At 36.2% G+C, this 18,567-nt stretch overlaps 2 protein-coding genes and 1 pseudogene across 2 annotated transcripts; 2 read left to right on the forward strand and 1 right to left on the reverse strand.

The window, feature by feature from the left end:
* Positions 1-658: 658 nt before the first annotated feature.
* On the forward strand, positions 659-2,905 carry LOC114725964 (thioredoxin-like protein HCF164, chloroplastic). The gene is made up of 4 exons (XM_028912521.1): positions 659-974; positions 1,077-1,298; positions 2,104-2,210; positions 2,359-2,905. The coding sequence occupies exons 1-4, from the start codon at positions 804-806 to the stop codon at positions 2,639-2,641; spliced, it is 783 nt and encodes a 260-aa protein (XP_028768354.1). The 5' UTR covers positions 659-803; the 3' UTR covers positions 2,642-2,905.
* A 3,523-nt stretch (positions 2,906-6,428) lies between these two features.
* LOC114725961 (uncharacterized) lies at positions 6,429-7,194 on the forward strand. The gene has a single exon (XM_028912520.1). It carries the CDS (start codon positions 6,465-6,467, stop codon positions 6,951-6,953), a length of 489 nt encoding a protein of 162 aa, XP_028768353.1. The 5' UTR covers positions 6,429-6,464; the 3' UTR covers positions 6,954-7,194.
* A 294-nt stretch (positions 7,195-7,488) lies between these two features.
* LOC114725962 (wall-associated receptor kinase-like 14) lies at positions 7,489-18,191 on the reverse strand (annotated as a pseudogene).
* Between the last annotated feature and the right edge of the window lie 376 nt (positions 18,192-18,567).

Here is an 18,567-nt window from a genome sequence, read left to right on the forward strand (position 1 = left end):
CTCAAAGATTTCAAATTCCATTCTACTTGTTGGCTTGAGGTCTATGTATAATAAATATAATAATGTTAATAATATGTCTGTCAAGCGATATAAAATTATTACGACAAAAATTATATTACTTATATTTATTTACAGACTAAAATAATGAAAATCAATTTTTAAAATTTTTTCTAAGACATGATCTTATTTATCAAATTTTATTCTTATTATGATTGTATTTTAACAAGTTAAATATAATTTAAAATAGTATTCTGATTCCTTTCAATATTTTTCCTCTTCATGAAAATCTATTACTCCTCCGGTCTTTAATATAAGACCCATTTAACTAATTTGATTAAATTAAGGAAGTTAGGTAAGTTAGTTAATTATAAGAAATGTGACACATTTTTTCTAAAATATCATAATCATCTTTCTTAATATCTCCTCTCCTTCTTTTACTTGATTATGGTTGAGGAGAGTAGTATCTATGGGATAATTTAGAGAAAATGATAAATATAAAAATAGATCTTATATTAGGATGAAAATCAACTCAATAATTAGGATATTTATTAAGCGCCGGAGGAGTATCTCTTTGGCCAACGGATTTTTTCTCATTTTCGACTTAAACGTTCTATTAAGGAAAAGAAGCCGTCTGCGGAATGTCGAAATGTAATATTTCTGAGGTTGAAGTTTTTCCTACGAAAATTTGAAGCAAAAAATCTTGCCAGCAGTTGCAACTCGCAAGCAAATTCTCAGTTGTGACAGCGATTGCCGATTGAATTGAAATCTCCGAGGCCATCGGAAAAATTCTCTCTCCCGTTTGGATGGCTCGCTTGTCTTCAAACCCCATTAGTCTCCATAGATTCCGACCATGCCTGCAAATCCCTCAACCTCCGCAAATAATCGGAAATCCTCGCTACCCTCACCGCAAGACTCGCAGATTTCAGACCCTTGCTTGCCAAACAACTCCTAACCTGGACGAGACCTCCACAACGGTAAAGTTTCTGTTGGGTATTCTTTGGAGTGTTCAGTCTTAATAGTTCGAATGTTTTTCGATTTCCATCATTTGCTAAGCATCCTTCAACTTTTATGTTCAGGAAAGATCGGTTAATGAGGCTACTTCCGTCAATGGTCAAACAAGCAAGGTTTCACGCGCCCCTCTTGGTTCTTCTGGCCTTCCTGAATTCCCAAGCAAAGACATCAATAAGAAAATTGCAGCTGTTTCTGCTTTAGCTGCTGTGGGACTTTTCTTATCTACAAGATTGGATTTTGGTGTTTCTTTGAAGGATCTCTCTGCTGTTGCATTACCTTATGAAGAGGTTTAAGTTCTTTCCGCTGATTACTATTTCAGTATTACTATGTTGTATTGCTTCCCACGCAGTTATAGGTGGTTCAGTCTGTACTGAATTCTAACAATCTTATAGACGGAAGTGACATTTTGCTCTTCCCAAAAACTGCTTATGTACTTAAATGATCCTCTTGTTACGCCTATATGATCATAGTAGACAGTTAACGAGCTGTGTGTGACGTGAATTACCAGAATATGTGGCGCTAACTGCTTACGTGGCCATCAAGACATTGCATAATCACTTTTCCAAGCTACTGGTTCAAGTCTCCATGAGTCATAAAATGCAGCGTTTTGTTGGCCACAAAAGTATTTAATGGTCTTGGTGATTTTTATACTTTAAGTGAACATTATTTAAAAATAGAAATAATCTTGGGAAGTCTAAGACGAGATTTTTGGTCCTTAAAGCTAAATTGACTCAAGGGGTGTGTGTGCGCGCTTGCTTGCTTGGGTAGTCTAAGACGAGATTTTTGGTCCTTAAAGCTAAATTGACTCGAGGGGTGTGTGTGTGTGTGTGTGTGTGTGTGTGTGGATCAAGGATAAAATGCGTAATTCACAATATTATGTTTACCATCGTAAGCAGTTCATTTATTAATGTTATTCTAGGTCTTTAAAGATATGATAGATTGATAATGGCTTATAATTTACTGTTAGGAGCTGCTCTTACTAAACTTCGGTGTATTCATATATATATGTATATATATTTTTATATGTTGCAGCTACAGTTGCAATATCATATTTGCTAATGATTGTTGTACATTTGTCGGTGGATGTTCCAGGCTCTTTCAAATGGGAAGCCCACTGTGGTGGAATTTTATGCAGATTGGTGTGAAGTATGTAGGGAGTTAGCTCCCGACGTGTACAAAGTAGAGCAGCAGCAGTACAAGTAATGGCTTCTATTGCTGACATAGTTCTTTATGTTCATATGTCTCTTTTGCTGCCTATTTGAATTGGTAACTTTTAGGAACCATAATATGGCTATAACTCTGTACTAAAATTCAATATTGACGCCACTATGTTTTCATTGAACTCAGGGATCGAGTGAATTTTGTTATGTTGAATGTGGATAATACTAAGTGGGAGCAAGAGCTGGACGAGTTTGGTGTTGAGGGTATTCCACACTTCGCATTTCTTGATAAAGATGGGAATGAGGAGGGCAATGTAGTGGGCAGGTTTCCAAGACAGTTGATGCTTGAGAACGTGGATGCCCTTGCCCGTGGAGAAGCATCGGTGCCTCATGCTCGTGTTATAGGACAATATTCAAGTGCTGAATCAAGGAAGGTGCACCAAGTTGTTGATCCCAGAAGTCATGGTTAGACAACAAAGGTATCATCTCTTCAGAACAACTCCTTCCATTTGCCAGTGAGAAACAATTGAAGAGGCAGCTCGTTGCTCTTGTGTACTCTTTTCCAATATGAATTTGTTGTCATTTTGAAAACAATGTGCAAGTCTAATATTTAAATTCAAAAAGTAGATTATCATAGCTCAAATGTCTATATTAATGCAATTTCAGGATAGGTAAAGTTGCACTTGGGTGTTTAAGAGTCTTTTCATCCCTAAATTATTTGTGTGAGCATGTTATTTGTTTTCACATCCCACAAAGTCATGCAACTACTGGCCATGCATATTTTGCTGGTTGGGTTGAAACCATATGATTTTTCCGCTTTGATTACAACTCACCACTCACAACCAGAATCTAACTCAACCTTTCAAAGTCAGAACGTTTGAGCTCAAGCTCAATGAGGGCATGCTTTTCTGAGACACATAACAAGTAATAAAATATACAGGTTCTATAAATATTGTAAAAGTTACCTTAGATTTATGCGGCGCTAACGCTAGTTATTTTAAAGTAGTGATAGCTACTCAAAGTGATCGATACAAATTCTCTCATTAGATGAGTCATTTTACTACAGATTTTTGACCAACTTCTTTGCCAGTCTATCTGGCTCGAGGCCATAGACAGATTGATGAAGCAAAATATTTATTAATTGATGTGGGAGCTTAAATCTGAGACTTTTTTTTTTTGCTTTTGGGTTTTTTTTTTTTGGGAGGGGGGTCTCATAGAATCCATAATTTAGTGCTGGAAGTTGAAGCATGTGGAAACAGAGCACAAGAACAGATGAATTTATTGTTTATTAATTGATTCATCAACACTGTGAAAAGCATGCAGACTTATGCCGGTCATGTTGACATGACCAACCGTAAACAACATGATTAATAATATGATTATTGTTCGAAGGTACCGATATTCCCCATCTCTTTTTGCTCGGATGCCCAAGAAAGTGAAAAACCCATCCTCCAATTTAAACAGACAACTTTTTTAAACCAGCATCTTCGGTTGCTTCGAGAGTGATGATTCCCCATTACCTGCAGTAAAGAAACACTAATTTAGAAATTGCATACTTCAACTTTTTTACTCATCGGATTGGATTTTGCATAAAGATCTGCAAGTTTTGTTCTTTTGTGATTTAGATTACCGCTGGAATAGTATTTTGTATCATTTTATCTTTATTGGGACACGTCAAGCTCGTGTGGGGAGTTTTAGCTTTCTAATTCCCTGCGTGTTGTGTCCAGGTGATTTTTTTTTTTCCTTTTGAATATTTGATCTACTTAGGTCCGAAATATGTTCAGTATTATATGTTTTCTCCCAGAATCGCAGATTTCTTGAAGGTGATCTCTGATATTGTGTTCTGCAAGTTTTCAAGTGCATGCATTAAGCCCTGTTGCCTTTCTTGATTACAGAAGTCTGCCACATGCCACATACCATGCAAATTAATTCTAAAAGCGTGTAATTGATTTGGACTGATCAAACAACAATAAATCTTATTCTACTCGATAGGATCGGTTATGTCAATAAAAATGAACTTGGTGGTGGGGGCAGATGAACATCCCTGTTGCACTACCTTGAGCAGAAGTTGCAGACTGCGATGGTTGGTCAGGGGAAGTGGCAGAAGCTTTAGAGGGGATGACCACACCAGGCCAAGAGTGGCACATACAATGCTTTCCCTCATCAATGCTTCCATACAAGTTTTTCAAGTGCTTCCCACATCCTCCCCATGTATATTTCCCGCAGCTTCTGCACTCTACTTTGTAGCACATTCCTTCCTAGCTTGGCTATCTGTTCAGCTTCTAAAAAACTATTTTACCCAATGTGAACCTATGGTTCCTTATATATATACCATTCCTCTAACTTCGTGTTCATCATCCCTTTATTTACTCATGTCTTTTACGAACACCACCTCCATGAAACAGCTTGCCACTGAAGATAACGCCTCACTCCTAGTTACGCAAGGGAATATTCCATCGCACATTATCAATCGACATGAATTTGTCTTAGCTATGTTGTGATTATGTTCGGCTGTCTTGGTTTCGTCGTTCACACTAGCAATAAAGCAGTTTTCTAAATTGTTTTTCCTTTTCCCTTTCTGGAGTATCTGATATATGTTGTTACTGTGCCAAATTTAAGCATTTTCAGAGTGATTTGACAAGTAACTATTGACAATGCCCAAGCTGTCTGTGATAAGGAAAGCTACGAAAAACATTCTCGTTTCGATTGAATAGAGGAAACAAGGGAAATTATAGCAGGGATTAGAATGTTGATTTTAATTGTGTTTATAAAGAAAATATTTGGGAGCTATTGGGCTAAATGGGTTAGGCTATGGTAGTGATTCTATCTTTTCTAACCATTGGTCACTCCTTCACCTTAGATCTTGAACAAGTTAAGGTGAAGAATGATGAGAGGTGGCTTCTTAGTTTAGTGTTTTTATGTGTATTTTAGTGAATTTTAATAATAGTGTCCCTTTTCCATTATTGAAAAAACTCTCCGGATATTTTTCTTTCATTCGCAAGTTTTAGCATTAAACATCGTTAAACATCCTTAGTCTCTTCATCAAGATCGACTCAGCTTCTATATCCATAAAACCAAGAAATACCGATGCGGTGATCAATCCTAGGGAAGCAAGACATAATTTTGATTTGGCTTATTCACTAGGGAATATGAAAGCCGCAAGGAAAAGCACAATTTAAGGGGGAGAAAACAGTTTCTGCAAAGGGTAATCTCTCTTTTTGCAGGTAAAACCCTTCTTCTCCTCAGATAATAGCCACGAACACTATCATTCAATTAAGAATACTGATGTAAAACAGCTTCGAGTCATTCAACACAAACTCAACGAGAAACATTACAGGCACCTACATCTGTCAATTGATCATGTTCAGCTTATAAGTTGATTATTTATAATACACCTATAAGGGTGAATAGGTGTATTAATAATTTAAATGCCATTTGTGTATTTTTCAAAGTATTTGATAAGTTAGTAGCTTCTGCTAACTCTAAACAAACTTATTTCATTAAAATTTAAATAACGATGAACAATTTTAGTATTTGATAAGTTGGCAGCTTGTGCTAACTCTCCTAATTTAGGATTTTGAAATTCAAGAAGTTTTTTTAAAGATTTTCCCAATAAATAATAATGGATAGAGCATAAGATGATACCATCACTTATTTGATTCAAGAAAATGCTTACCTACAATAAATTATCTATTTATATGGATCGAATGAATTACTTTAAAATTTCTATTAATTAATTAGTTAATTAATATTAATACTAATGAATTTTATGTCGAAGTTCTTTATAATAATTTATGAGATTTAAAAAAAACATAACTTTTTTCCTGAAGTTGTTTATTAAAGAAGTAGTTCTTGCGTGTAATAGTTGTTTATTAAAGAAGAAGTTCTTGTTTGTAATAACTGTAATTTATTTTCTTCTTATACCCTCGTGTTTTTCCAGTTGTTAATTGTACTTCGTAGACTGTTATACTTATTGAATGTTTATTAAAAGGTTTCAATAACAAGCGATGAGTTTTTTTTTTTAGTCATTGGAAGTTTTGAGGTAATTATGTGGTGATAAAAAAAAATTATGTGAAATATCATAACAATCCTCCCAATATGTATGTTACCCGAAGGCCCAAAACTACAGATCAATCCGGAATCCTTATTCCATCTTTCAGCGCCTTTTGCTTGCGGGTCAAGCATTGAGATGGTTGAGATGATTCGTCGACGCAAGACCACAAAATCCAACGTTGGCCCCCACTATCACCATATCATCATTGATCAGCCTGGTCTCTCCTCAACCTTAGATTCATGGCTTCCGCACTTTCACCTCTGAACCGAACTCTTCCACTCCACCCTGTGCGCAATGCTACACTATCCTCCTGCAAGGCGCACGCAACCAAACCTATGCCGGCATTTCCTATCAACGCCCTTTCGGGGCGGAGGCAGTTGCTATTCTTTCTGACGGCGTCTACGGCGCTTACGGCGAGGGAACGGACGTCCAAGGCGCAAGACATTCCTCTGTTCGGAATTCGAAAGAATATTAGGAAGGCAGAAGAAGCAGCCGAGGAGATTGTGAGAGAGGGCTTCGAAGCTGCGGACAAAGGACTGGAAACGGCCGAGCGTGGAATTGAGGCGGCGGAGAAGGGAATAGAAGCGGCAGAGAGTGAGATATCCGATTCGGTGAGTTTTGGTGGTTTGGCACAGGCAGGAGTGGTGGCTGGAGCAGAGGTTTTTGGTGTTCTGGTTGCAACGGCCGTAGTGAACGGTATTTTGGGGCCGGAAGCTCAAAAGTCATGACGCTACAGACTAATGCGTCTAATGCTTGTTGATCAACTTGCAATGGGCTTTTGTGTGGGTGTTACATGTTTATTCTGTAAGTTGTGCGAGAACTTTTGTATTTTAGCCTCACATGAACGCATTAGCTTGGTACCGTAAAGTGCAAAGCTGAATTGAACGATAAATCTGTGTGCGTGGGTGTAGAATCTGTTACTTCCTGTGAATATTTCTTACGTTATGTTTCAGTGGTCGTCTCACTACACAAATCAGCTTACTTTTGCTGTGATTTACGAAAGATGTGCCGAAATTATATATGTCCAACATATTTGTTAATTTGTTCAAAACATATGATTGTCTAGAAAAACATAATGACTCACATATGATCTTGATTGCATCAAGTTATCAGCTTGATTCAAGGAGAGGGAAGAAGGAAACTAGGGATTGAGTATTATATTAGCTGGTTCATGTCCTTTTAGCCAATGATGATATGATATACCGATAAGGGTTAAGGAGCTGCCCTTGACCTCCTCCACAAATTGTTGAGCATTATCCGTCTGCAGGAACCGTCAAAGTCTCAGTTTTACTAAGCTCTCATGAATAAGAGACGCCTCTGGAAATGTCGTGCATATAGTTTCGTCCATTTTTTCCTGCATCCACTGCTTTTGATGTATTCTCACTCCTCTGCTACCTCCATCATAGCAGGCCTGATGTCTCTTCGTGAATCAACGCATATAAATGCGAGCTCAGCCAACTTGCGAACAGAATAGTTGGTCCATTCATCCTCATCTGATGACTGGAAAGGATCCACTATCTCCTCCAAACAACCCCTTCCACTCCTATCAACTGCAAGTGCTTCCCAAATTAACCTCATTAAGAGGTCGAGAAAAATCAACCGCTTTCAGGGCAGCCATTATTGCTACTAAAACCACCCCAAAACTATAGACATCACTCTTGTTAGGGAGGGGGAAGCTGTGCTCATATGAAGGGGCAACATAACCTGGTGTCCCTCGTGGAGCGGTTGAGATATGTGATGTGTCTGTTATGTCAAGCCTTGAAAGCCCTAAATCTGCCACTTTTGAATTGAAGTTGTAATCCAGCCGCATATTGCTGTCTACGATACGAAATATTAAAAATGAGAAATAAGAATTAGGATTGGGATTGAGAAAATTTATTAAAAAAATGCTTAGTATGAGAAATTACTGGTTATATGATATTAGACAAATCCATGTATGTAGAATTGGGTAATGTTATAGGGGGGATCGGTTTCTCTCCACTGCCTTCCCATTCACTTCCCATCCAATATCTTGAAAGACGTTGTTCCATATAATCAATCTTATCTGTCCATTTTCTCGTTCAATCTCAATCGTCCAATGCATTTAAGATCAATTTCCCATTTCTCTTCATTCAACAATGTGAGAAAGTCAAAGCTAGTGGTGGGAATGAGTTTTAGAGAGGAGTTCTAGCAAGGAATGGATACCAAATATTAAAGATTGGTGAGTAAACAACTTTTATGAAATATCCACAGTTGACTTCAATCTCTGCAACTCTTTCCTGAGCTCCATTGCCTTTGTGTCTTCGATGCTCTTGACTTTGAAAGAAGCAGAGTATAATAGTGGTAAAATGAATCAACTCACATCGTGTCCATTAATAAATAATTACTATGATTTTATTTTTGTTTATGTGAAGCAGCATGTGTACGTGCTCCCTATATAAACACCACCCAAGTCCAACAGGGGTTTTCATTCACTACCCACAAAGGTATAAGTTTATTGTTCATTTCATTTTAGTTGTTTGGAGGAAAATTTATTTGTTATTAAAATGAAATAAATAAAATAATTTTGTAGATGGAAGTGCAATAAAGTTTAGATAATATTTTAGAAGAAATCATTTTTGGTCACCTCATGTCTTATTAAATTTTGATGCCGTTAATAGGTGATCATTTTATAATCAATGTATATTGGGTACATACATTGCAATTTTGCAGGAGGCTTATACCATGACTACGAATTTGACTCCTAGACTTAATCTTGAATTTGATGATATAAAAGAATCATGGGAATTTTGTAAGGCATATGGTCGAAGAACTGGTTTTGGTGTTCAAAAGCAAAAGTTTGACAAGAGTAAAAAAGATAAGTCAATATATTCATCTTATCTATATGTTTGCAATAAAGAATGGGTGAGAAAACCAGATAAGCGAGATGTGCAAACAAGGAAGCCTAGAGATGAGACAAGAACAGGCTGTAAAGCTAGAATGAAAGTTAAGCTAGTAGATGGAAAATACGGAATAAGTGAAGTTGTTTTAGATCATAATCATCATCTTTAACCTCATGAAGTTGTTCATCTATTTGCATCACATCGAGGGATAACACTAGCTCAACAATATGAATAAGAAAATGCTGAAAAGGTTAGGATTAATAAAAAATCAGCATTCAATTTGCAAAGTTAATATGCAGGAGGTCGAGATAATTTGAGATATACAAGAGATGATGTTAAAAATTATCTTAATTCAAGAAGGCAACGGGCCATGAAATATGGTGATGTTGGATGTTTATTTTGTTATTTTGAGCAACAGTTGGCAGAAAATCCATCTTTTTTTTATGCTCACCAAATGGACTCAGAGGAGCAAGTGACTAATGTGTTCTGGGCTGATGCACGCATGTTGATTGACTATGCTTGCTTTGGAGAAGTCATTTCACTTGATACAACTTATTGCACAAACAGTAACCATATACCTCTTGCAATTGTCTATGGCTTTGACCACTACAAAGGAGGGGTTATTTTTGGAGTGGCATTGTTATATGATGAGACCATTGAGACTTTTAAATAGCTCTTTGAGACCTTTTTATGTGCACATAAGAATTTAAGGCCTCTAACCATTTCCATTGACCAAGATGTTGCTATGGCACGAGCATTACAAGAAGTGATGCCAGAAGTAAAGCATGCCCTGCGCACATGGCATATTTCAAGGAATGCAATGAAGCATCTTCCAAATTCAATGATTAGTGATTTCAACCAGTGCATGTATCATTGTTGGGATGAAACAGAGTTTAAAGAAGCTTGGCAAGCATTATTATCAAAAGAAAGTATGACAGAAAACTCATGTGGTTAATGTCTATGTACCAAATAAAAGAGAAATGGGCAGTATGTTATATGAAGAACACAAGGACACTTGGTATGAGTACTCAAATTAATGAAAGTGTCAATGCATCTGTTAAAAGTTACACCAATGTTCAATTGGATATCAATTGATTCTTGTGTCAATTTGAACAAGTTTTAAAGGATAAGCGTTATAATGAATTGAAAAGTGATTTTGAGGCACGTGACAAGGTGCCAAGATTGATATTGTAGAGTTTATGCATGCTTTGTCAACTTTCTGATGTCTATACTCGACTTATTTTTAACTTGTTCCAACACCAATATGATCAACGCGATGCTACATGTATAAAAGAGAGAAAAGAAAGAAAGAAAAATGAATATGAGGAGGATAGTGTGATCGTGTTTGATTATCTTACCACCATGGATGATAAGAAAAAAGAGTTTAGTTTGACATTTGATCCTTCAATAGAGACGATTAGCTGCAAAAAATTTGAACGAATGGGCATATTATGTTGTCATGCATTGAGGGTATTAAATGACTTTGATATCAAATTGCTCCCTCAAAAATATATTGAGAAGAGGTGAACAAGAGAAGCAAGATGTGGGGTAGTGTATGATTTTAAGGAAAATCAAATTGAAGTTGATCCTAAACAACAAAGATCAAATCGATATAGACAATTATGCCCCCTACTTCTAAAATTACCAAGTGATGCATCAAAAAGTCTGGAGGCATTCTCTCTTGTCCATGAAGCTGTGTTAGAACTTAGTAAGAAAGTAACTAAGCTACACATAAAATATCTATCAGATAGCAATAATGGTAGTAAGGATCATGTGGAGAATCATGATGGTAATAATGATTGTGGAAAAATTGTTGGGTTTAAAAAAAGATATGGTAGAAAGACAAGTAAGCGGATAAAGAGCTGTTGAAACTCGTTTAAGAAAACAAAAAACAACAACCTCTAAAAAACCTCCTCAAGCTTCACATTCAGTACAAACTTCACAGGTATACTTATGATCAATTTAATTTTTGATCAATTCAATTTTATGTAGATGTTTGTTATATCTTTGTTGTTTCCTTTTGAATATGTTTTAGGGATAACATAGTCAACTTCAAAAATCTAGCTCATCAACTCAGGTGCAACATAATTCTATGATGTTGGATAACCTTCAACCAAGTCAAATGACTTTCACAAATTTGTTGATGGTATGTCATATAATGTTGGACAACATAATAAAGCTAGTTTTTTCATGTAAGGCATGTGTAAATTGAGACATTCTTCTTATTTCTTGACTGTAGGCATCATGTGATTGCGACATCACTTCGCTTGAAGCATTTGATTTTAACCAAACATATAATGATGGTAACCATAAAGAATAATGATAATTGAAAGAAAAAAATCAGTCACTTTTATTAAAATCTGAATTGTTTTTTACATAGCATTGTCTCATCTAAAAATAATTGACAATTTCAAGACTCCCACTACATATTGATTAACACTACAAATACAGGTTCAATGATTGACTTAGATCCTCCTTCATGAAGATCCTCCTGCATGAAGTCTTCATTTCGGCTCATTTTGTCTAGCTCATTTATACAACATATGGCTTCTCATGGGTTGCTCTCTTTTTTAGTCAAGCAGGCTCATCATTTTGTTCTTATGGGTTGCTCTCTTTTTTGGTCAAGCAAGCTCAACATTTTGTTCTTACAGCATTCTCATGTCTTCTCAACTTATGTAGTTTGAATAGGCTCTATTTTTTGATGAAGATTGCTCCTTATTTGTGTATCTATCATGAAATAGAGTTAAAAAAACAGTCACATAACAAGTTATGTTATTTGGTACATACCAATCTTTTTCACAGCATTTTTATACTATTGAGAAGTATAGCATTCTCTCTCTTTTTACTTTGATATCATCATTTAATTCCCAGTAAATAATTGCTCCTTAAGGTGTTTGAACCTCATGATTATTAAGAAAAGATAAATCATGTTATTTGGTGTACACATGAGACAGGACTAGTTGTGTTATTGGGTATATAAAACGTTTTAGTGTACATGACAAAAAAGGATTAGATTGGTCAATCTATAATTAAACAAATTACAACTTTGTTAAAAAGAAATTGCAACAAAAAAAGAATATGATGGATCAGCTAAAATCACCATCTACATGCCTTGCTTCCTCTTCTGAAAGGTCTACTAATCAAAAATTATTTATGTAGTCATGGTCTAAGAAGACATTTGAATGGTCAAAATAATTGATTGACAATATTTTCCCACAAAATATATTAAGAAAGAATCAAAGACGTTACCTCGTCTTGTTGTAATAAGCATGGAATGGAAAACCGGACCGGACCGGCCGGTTCAGACCGGAAACCGGTGAACCGGTCGGAAAACCGGTCCGGTTGAGCGTATGAACCGGGTTCAAATTGAACCGGTGTGGACCGGACCGAACCGGGGTGAACCGGAAACGAACCGGTTGACCCGACGGTTCAGTGGGTCACACCGGTTGTTTTTAAAAAACCAAACTCAGTGACAAAACGACGTCGTTTCTTTTTTTTAAAAAAAAAATCCACTCTGGCTGACTGGGCGGCGTGCGCACGAACCCCCCGCCCCCTACACTGTCGCTTCAAGCCTTCAGAGTCAGTTCAGAGCCTACTCTTCTCTCTGTTTTGTTTTCCTTTCGGTTTCCCTCTTTATTTTTTTCCCTCCTTCTCTCCCCGGTAAACCCATTTTTTGCCCTAGCTTCCCTCTTGTTTACGGTACCGGCAAGCCATTTCTTCTTGCATTTTCAGAGTTCGCCGTGGCTCATTGATGACTGGTCGGAGTTGACGGAAACAGAGTGCGTTCCGCATTCTCGTTGATGAGCTCCCTCTTGTTTAACCGTCGTTCAGAGTTCCGCCACCGTTCAGAGCTCCCTGTTGTTTACTCTGTCGCCATTTCTTCTTGCATTTTCAGAGTTCAGAGCCGTGGCTCATTCATGACTGGTTCGTGTTGACAGAGGCAGCGCGGGTTCCGCATTCAGAGTTCTTCATTCAAACTTCAGAGCTCCGACGCCGCCGTTCTGGTTTGCAATTTTTTTCCGGATTGTGAATGTGGTTTCAATTGGTTCTGTTAGAATTTAGAGTTTTGATTCATGGATTGTGAATTTGTGATTACCGTTCTGTTTATTTCAATCGTGAGCACCATTACTTTCCTTTTCTTTTTGCTTGGGCCTGATGAGAACTGAGAAGTAGAGGTAATGGGAGAATGAAGCAATGTAATAGTATTATAGCCTTGATAGTTTCATCTCATCAGATTCACCTTACCTCACACGGCTGTATATATTGTTATTGTCTTATTCGGTATTTCGGTTTATTGGCAAAAATCCTTCAATGGTTTATCTGACTTTATAGTTTGGAATTTTTCATTTACTGCCGTATACTTGTTGCTCTGATTCAGTGATTTGGATTATTAATTTGCTGTGGGATTATTAATTTGCTCCGGCTTTGCTCTGACTCTGTTTTATAATTCATCCCTAATTTGTAGTTTGTGTTAGATTATTTGGGCTGATTATTGATCATGGATGATACAAATACCGAAAGAAATGAGAATTTGAATTCCACGTCTGGTTCTGGTTCTGGTTCTATCAACAATAATCCCAGAAATGAGAATCCGAACCCCACTTCTGGTGCCACCAATAATCCGAACAGCATTGCACCCTCATTTGGACCTGGTAAAACTGATCCTGCATGGGCATATGTTTCCCTTAAGAAAGAGGGGAAAGTAAATGTCTTTACCTGTCTATTTTGTGCATCAAGTTATAGAGGAGGTGGGATAAATAGAATGAAACAACATTTAGCTGGTGTCTCTGGTCAAGTTTGTTCTTGTAAAAAAGTTTCTCATGATGTACGTGCCAGAATGAAAGAATCTTTGGTAGAAGGGTCAAAGAAAAAACATGTTAAACATGTAGAAGATGACACTGAAACTAGGGAAATTGAGGAATTGGTTGATTCACCTCCACTTAGAATAGGCATTGAAAGTAGTGGCAACAAGAGAAAAGCTCCTGAAGCTGGGAGGGTTGACAATTATTTTGCTCCTAGGACATCTTCTGGTTCCCAACCAAGCCTCAAGAGTGTATTGTCAACTAAGGAAGCACAATATAATGCCAAGATGGTTATTGCTCAATGGGCTATTGTTAATTGCATTCCATTTAATGCATTGGATTGTCCTCTTTTTCAAAAAGTTGTTGATGCTATTGCTGCAATTGGGCCTGGTTTTAAAGCCCCTAATGCTTATGATTTTAGAGTTAACTTGTTGAAAGATTGGAAGAAGGAATGTCAGTTATTGATTGAGAGTCATCGTGCAAAATGGAAGGAAAATGGTTGTACACTCATGGCTGATGGTTGGACTGATGTTAGACAAAGAACTTTGATTAATTTCTTAGTCTATTCGATACATGGCATGGTATTTGTGAAATCAATTGATGCTTCAAATGTAGTTAAGGATGCTAAAACTTTACTCTCATTATTTTGTGAAGTTATTGAGTGGGTTGGTCCTGAAAATCTAGTTCATGTGGTGACTGACAATGCTGCTAACTATGTGGCATGTGGTAAACTGATTAAAGAGAAATATAAAACTATTTATTGGTCACCTTGTGCAGCTCATTGCTTGAATCTTGTCTTGAGAGATATTGCTTCTATGCCTCATGTGTCAAATCTTGCAACAAAGGCATCTAAAATCACTATATTTGCATATAATCATACAATCTTCTTGTCATGGCTAAGGAAAAGACCGGGTTGGAAGGAAATTGTTCGCCCTGGTGCAACAAGGTTTGCAACTACATTCATTACCTTGCATAGCATATATTTGCACAAGCATGATTTACAAGCGTTGGCTATTGATAAACATTTTGTGGATCACAAATTGGCAAGAACTGAAGCTGGAAGAACTTTCAGTGCAATTGTATTAGACAATCGGTTCTGGAATGAATGTTACCAAGTTGTGAAGATTGTGTCTCCACTTATGAGACTTCTGAGGATTGTTGATTCAGATGAAAAACCCTCGTTGCCTTATGTATATGAAGGGATGCAAAGGGCTAAAAATGGAATCAAGGAGATCTTTCAAAGGAATAAAGAGCTATACAAGCCTTACACTAACATTATTCAAGCTCGATGGGACAAGCATTTGAAGCAAGAACTTCATGCCGCAGCTTATATGTTGAATCCTGCATTTTTGTATAATCCAACTTTCATCAAAAAGAACAGATTGCAAAAAGATTTGATTGATGTCTTTGAGTCTTTCTCAAATGAAAATCTTGATTTTTGTACAATGATGCAGCAAGTGTTTATCTATCGTGATCGTAAGGATTCTTTTGATAGATTTTCATGTGAAAAAGCAGCTCAAAAACTAGATCCTCGTAAGTATATTTATATCATGTTTAATAGCACATATTAATACATATTTAATATCAAATATATGAATATAACTAAATATCTTTTATTCTATTATGCAGATCAGTGGTGGTCATTTTATGGGAGTTCAATTCCGGAATTGCAACAAGTTGCAATACGTATTCTTAGCCAAACATCTTCTTCTTCTGGATGCGAGAGGAACTGGAGCTTATTTGAGCGGATTCATAACAAAAGAAGAAATAGATTGGAACATGAAAGGTTAAATGATCTGGTTTTTACAAACTACAATCTGAGATTAAAAGATAGGTAATATTAAAAATTTTGATTTATGAATGTTTTTATTGAATATTGCTTATTTGCTTTTATTGAATATAGAATTCATTAATGTTGATTTTCTTACATTTTGTTATTGAAGGAATCTATTGAACAAGAAGAAGACAAATTATGATCCTATTGATTATGAATCAATTGATAAAGTTGATTTTTGGGTGGTTGAAGATGCAACTCCTGAATTTGATAGTCTAGATGAAATAAATTTTGAAAGAGTTGCCAATAATGAAGACATTGCAACTACATCAACTTTTGAGATTGAAAGGCATGATGAAGGTTTGTAATAAATTAATAATCTCTTCTGTTATAGTTTCATTTTTATACAAAAGTGTATAACTATTTTTTTCACATAACCATTAACAATTTAATTGTTGTCATGTATAGGTGATGAAGACATGCATATTCCTGAGCCTCCACCTTTGAATGATGATGATATTACTCCAAGTGCTTGTGCTGGTCCTTCTGTAGCTTCTTCACCTCCTCCTAGTGTCTCAATGCCTATGGATTTAAATGAAGTTAATGATAATTTTGGTGTGGATAATTATTAGTTGGTTTAGTGATTGAATCATTATAGGTGCCAATATATATATCTATTTTGATAGTTTTCTAGGATGAATATTTAGTATTTTGGTGACATGGGATGGCATTATGCCATTATGACAATGTGATGTTATTTTGTTATGTAAAAAAGTTAAAACTTCAAAATATATTGTAAATATATGATTATGTTTTTGGTAATTTAAGGTATTAAGTTGGTGTGATAAGAATTTTAATTATTTTTTAATTTTTTTAATTCCTCACCGGTCTGACTCCGGGTCAACTCCGAGCTGACCCAGTAACCCTTGACCCACTGCCTTGACCGGTTCAGTTACCGGTCCGGTTTTCAGTACCTTGGTAATAAGAGATGGAAGGTTCCGTATGAAATACTATAAACAAATTGAACTCCTATCCCAAAGGTTGGACCTCAGTCAAAAAATGAGCTACACTAAATATATGCTATAAACACAAACTAAAAAATCTAGGATTTTTTATTTTTTTATCTCATTCTAATCATTAAGCATAAATATTAATAAGAATTAAAAAAAAGAAAGAAAAGAATAATTAAGGGGAAACATGAAAGCATAACAGTGAAACCTTGGTTTCTTTAATTTTCTACATCATTAGTCAAATCCTCCTAGGCTCATTGAAAATGGCTGAAGCACGAGCTACTCTCACCTATTAAGAGAAAGCTTTAAACAAGGACCTGCTCGGCTTAGAGTTGCCTCAACATAGCCTTAGTTTTTTTTTAAAAAAATTATTCATCCTCAAATTTAGTGGCTTGGCACATTACTGTACATACCATTATATTAGTCAACAACAGCCAAAGTGGCACAAGAAAACAAAAAACAGAAAAATAATGTGATTAAGAAATTTACCAGTCATCTTCCTCTTCCTCTAGACTTGTTAGATACAACATATGCCTAGTAATAACAGCATGGAAATTGCACCCAAAGATGAGTAGTTTATATATGTACTCATTCAAGTAGTTATACCTTGAAAGCAACCATGAGGCACTTCACAACGTGAAATTATTGACAACACCAAAAAAAAAAAGCAAATTAAACTTCATTTATATATGTAATTGTATAAATACTATGGAGCAAAACATGGGGAAAGTTTGTATCATGGTCTTCTATCTGTTCCTTATTCGTTAGGATTAGCAATTATGATGGAGATCTAAGAGACCGATGGATTAGTACAAAGAAAGGAAGGAGAAAAACATGGGAGAGGTATGCATACTCATCACCCTCCTACCATACTTGATTGCTTTTTCATATGCCACACAAAACTTAGCACCAAAAAAAAACATCAGCATTATCTGCATTTTTTAGTAACAGCAATTCCTGTAAACAAATTCATATAGTTCAGAATAGATGGCAATGACTCACCGTTTCCATTTCACCATTTATAACGAGAGGGCTTAATCAAACTTCTTTGGGCTGGTTGATGTGCACAAAATCTCGGCCTGCAGTAGCGGTTTCAAAAGCTTTTGACAATGGCCGGTGAGCGGCGAGAATTAGCAGCCATGGAAGCTTTGACCTTGGATATTTGGTGTGGCTGGGAGATGTGATTGACTGTGAGAGTAGAGAATTGCAGGGGCAATAAAACAAACGCGACTCGGGTGATAGAGATTTGAGCGTAAGTGGTTAGGCCTAAACGACGTCGTTTACGGTAGTGGATGGGAAGTGAATAGGAAGGTAGTGGAGAGAAACGGATCTTGTTATAGGGGGATTGGTATCTTTTAATCCCATCATTGTAAGTTTACTTAATCTCATATAATAAATAATTATTTATGTTAAATGTTTTTTTAATAATTTTTCTCAATTGCAATCTCAGTTTTTATTTCTCATTTTTAATGTTTTGCATCAAACAGAACTTATGTCTCTATGGTAGATTGGAGAATGAATGGCAAAAAATTTCTCCAATCAGGCATGCAAAGAGAAACATGTTGTAAACAAATTTAAAAAAAAAAAAAAGGGAAACATGTAGAGGCTGATTTTTTTTTTAACCAGCAACATGTAGAGGCCGATTGAATATTAGGATGATATTTCGGCAAAAAGTTTGTCTGAAAATAACACAACAGCACAAAAGAAACCGTCGGGCCTTGTCCTTGCTCGAAAGCCATGGCCAAGAACAAGAACTTGCAGTGGTTTCGACTCACATCCTAGTAGCTTAGAACATCCTATTCATTCTTTCTATGAACTTCGCCAAGAAGCCGATATTGTCACGACCTTTATTGCAATCCTCCAACTCAATTTGATGGGAAAATTTTCAGATAGAA

The sequence above is a fragment of the Neltuma alba genome, unplaced genomic scaffold, assembly GCF_004799145.2.
Source record: "Neltuma alba isolate B1F8T4 unplaced genomic scaffold, ASM479914v2 tig00012315_pilon, whole genome shotgun sequence".
Taxonomy (NCBI): domain Eukaryota; kingdom Viridiplantae; phylum Streptophyta; class Magnoliopsida; order Fabales; family Fabaceae; genus Neltuma; species Neltuma alba.

Bases quoted from the DNA above. Each gene is read 5' to 3' on its own strand.
- LOC114725964 (XM_028912521.1), top strand. From the start codon at position 804: ATGGCTCGCTTGTCTTCAAACCCCATTAGTCTCCATAGATTCCGACCA. The intron at 975-1,076 runs GTAAAGTTTCTG...TTTTATGTTCAG, and splicing joins TGGACGAGACCTCCACAACG to GAAAGATCGGTTAATGAGGC. The intron at 2,211-2,358 runs GTAATGGCTTCT...CATTGAACTCAG, and splicing joins GTAGAGCAGCAGCAGTACAA to GGATCGAGTGAATTTTGTTA.
- LOC114725961 (XM_028912520.1), top strand. From the start codon at position 6,465: ATGGCTTCCGCACTTTCACCTCTGAACCGAACTCTTCCACTCCACCCT.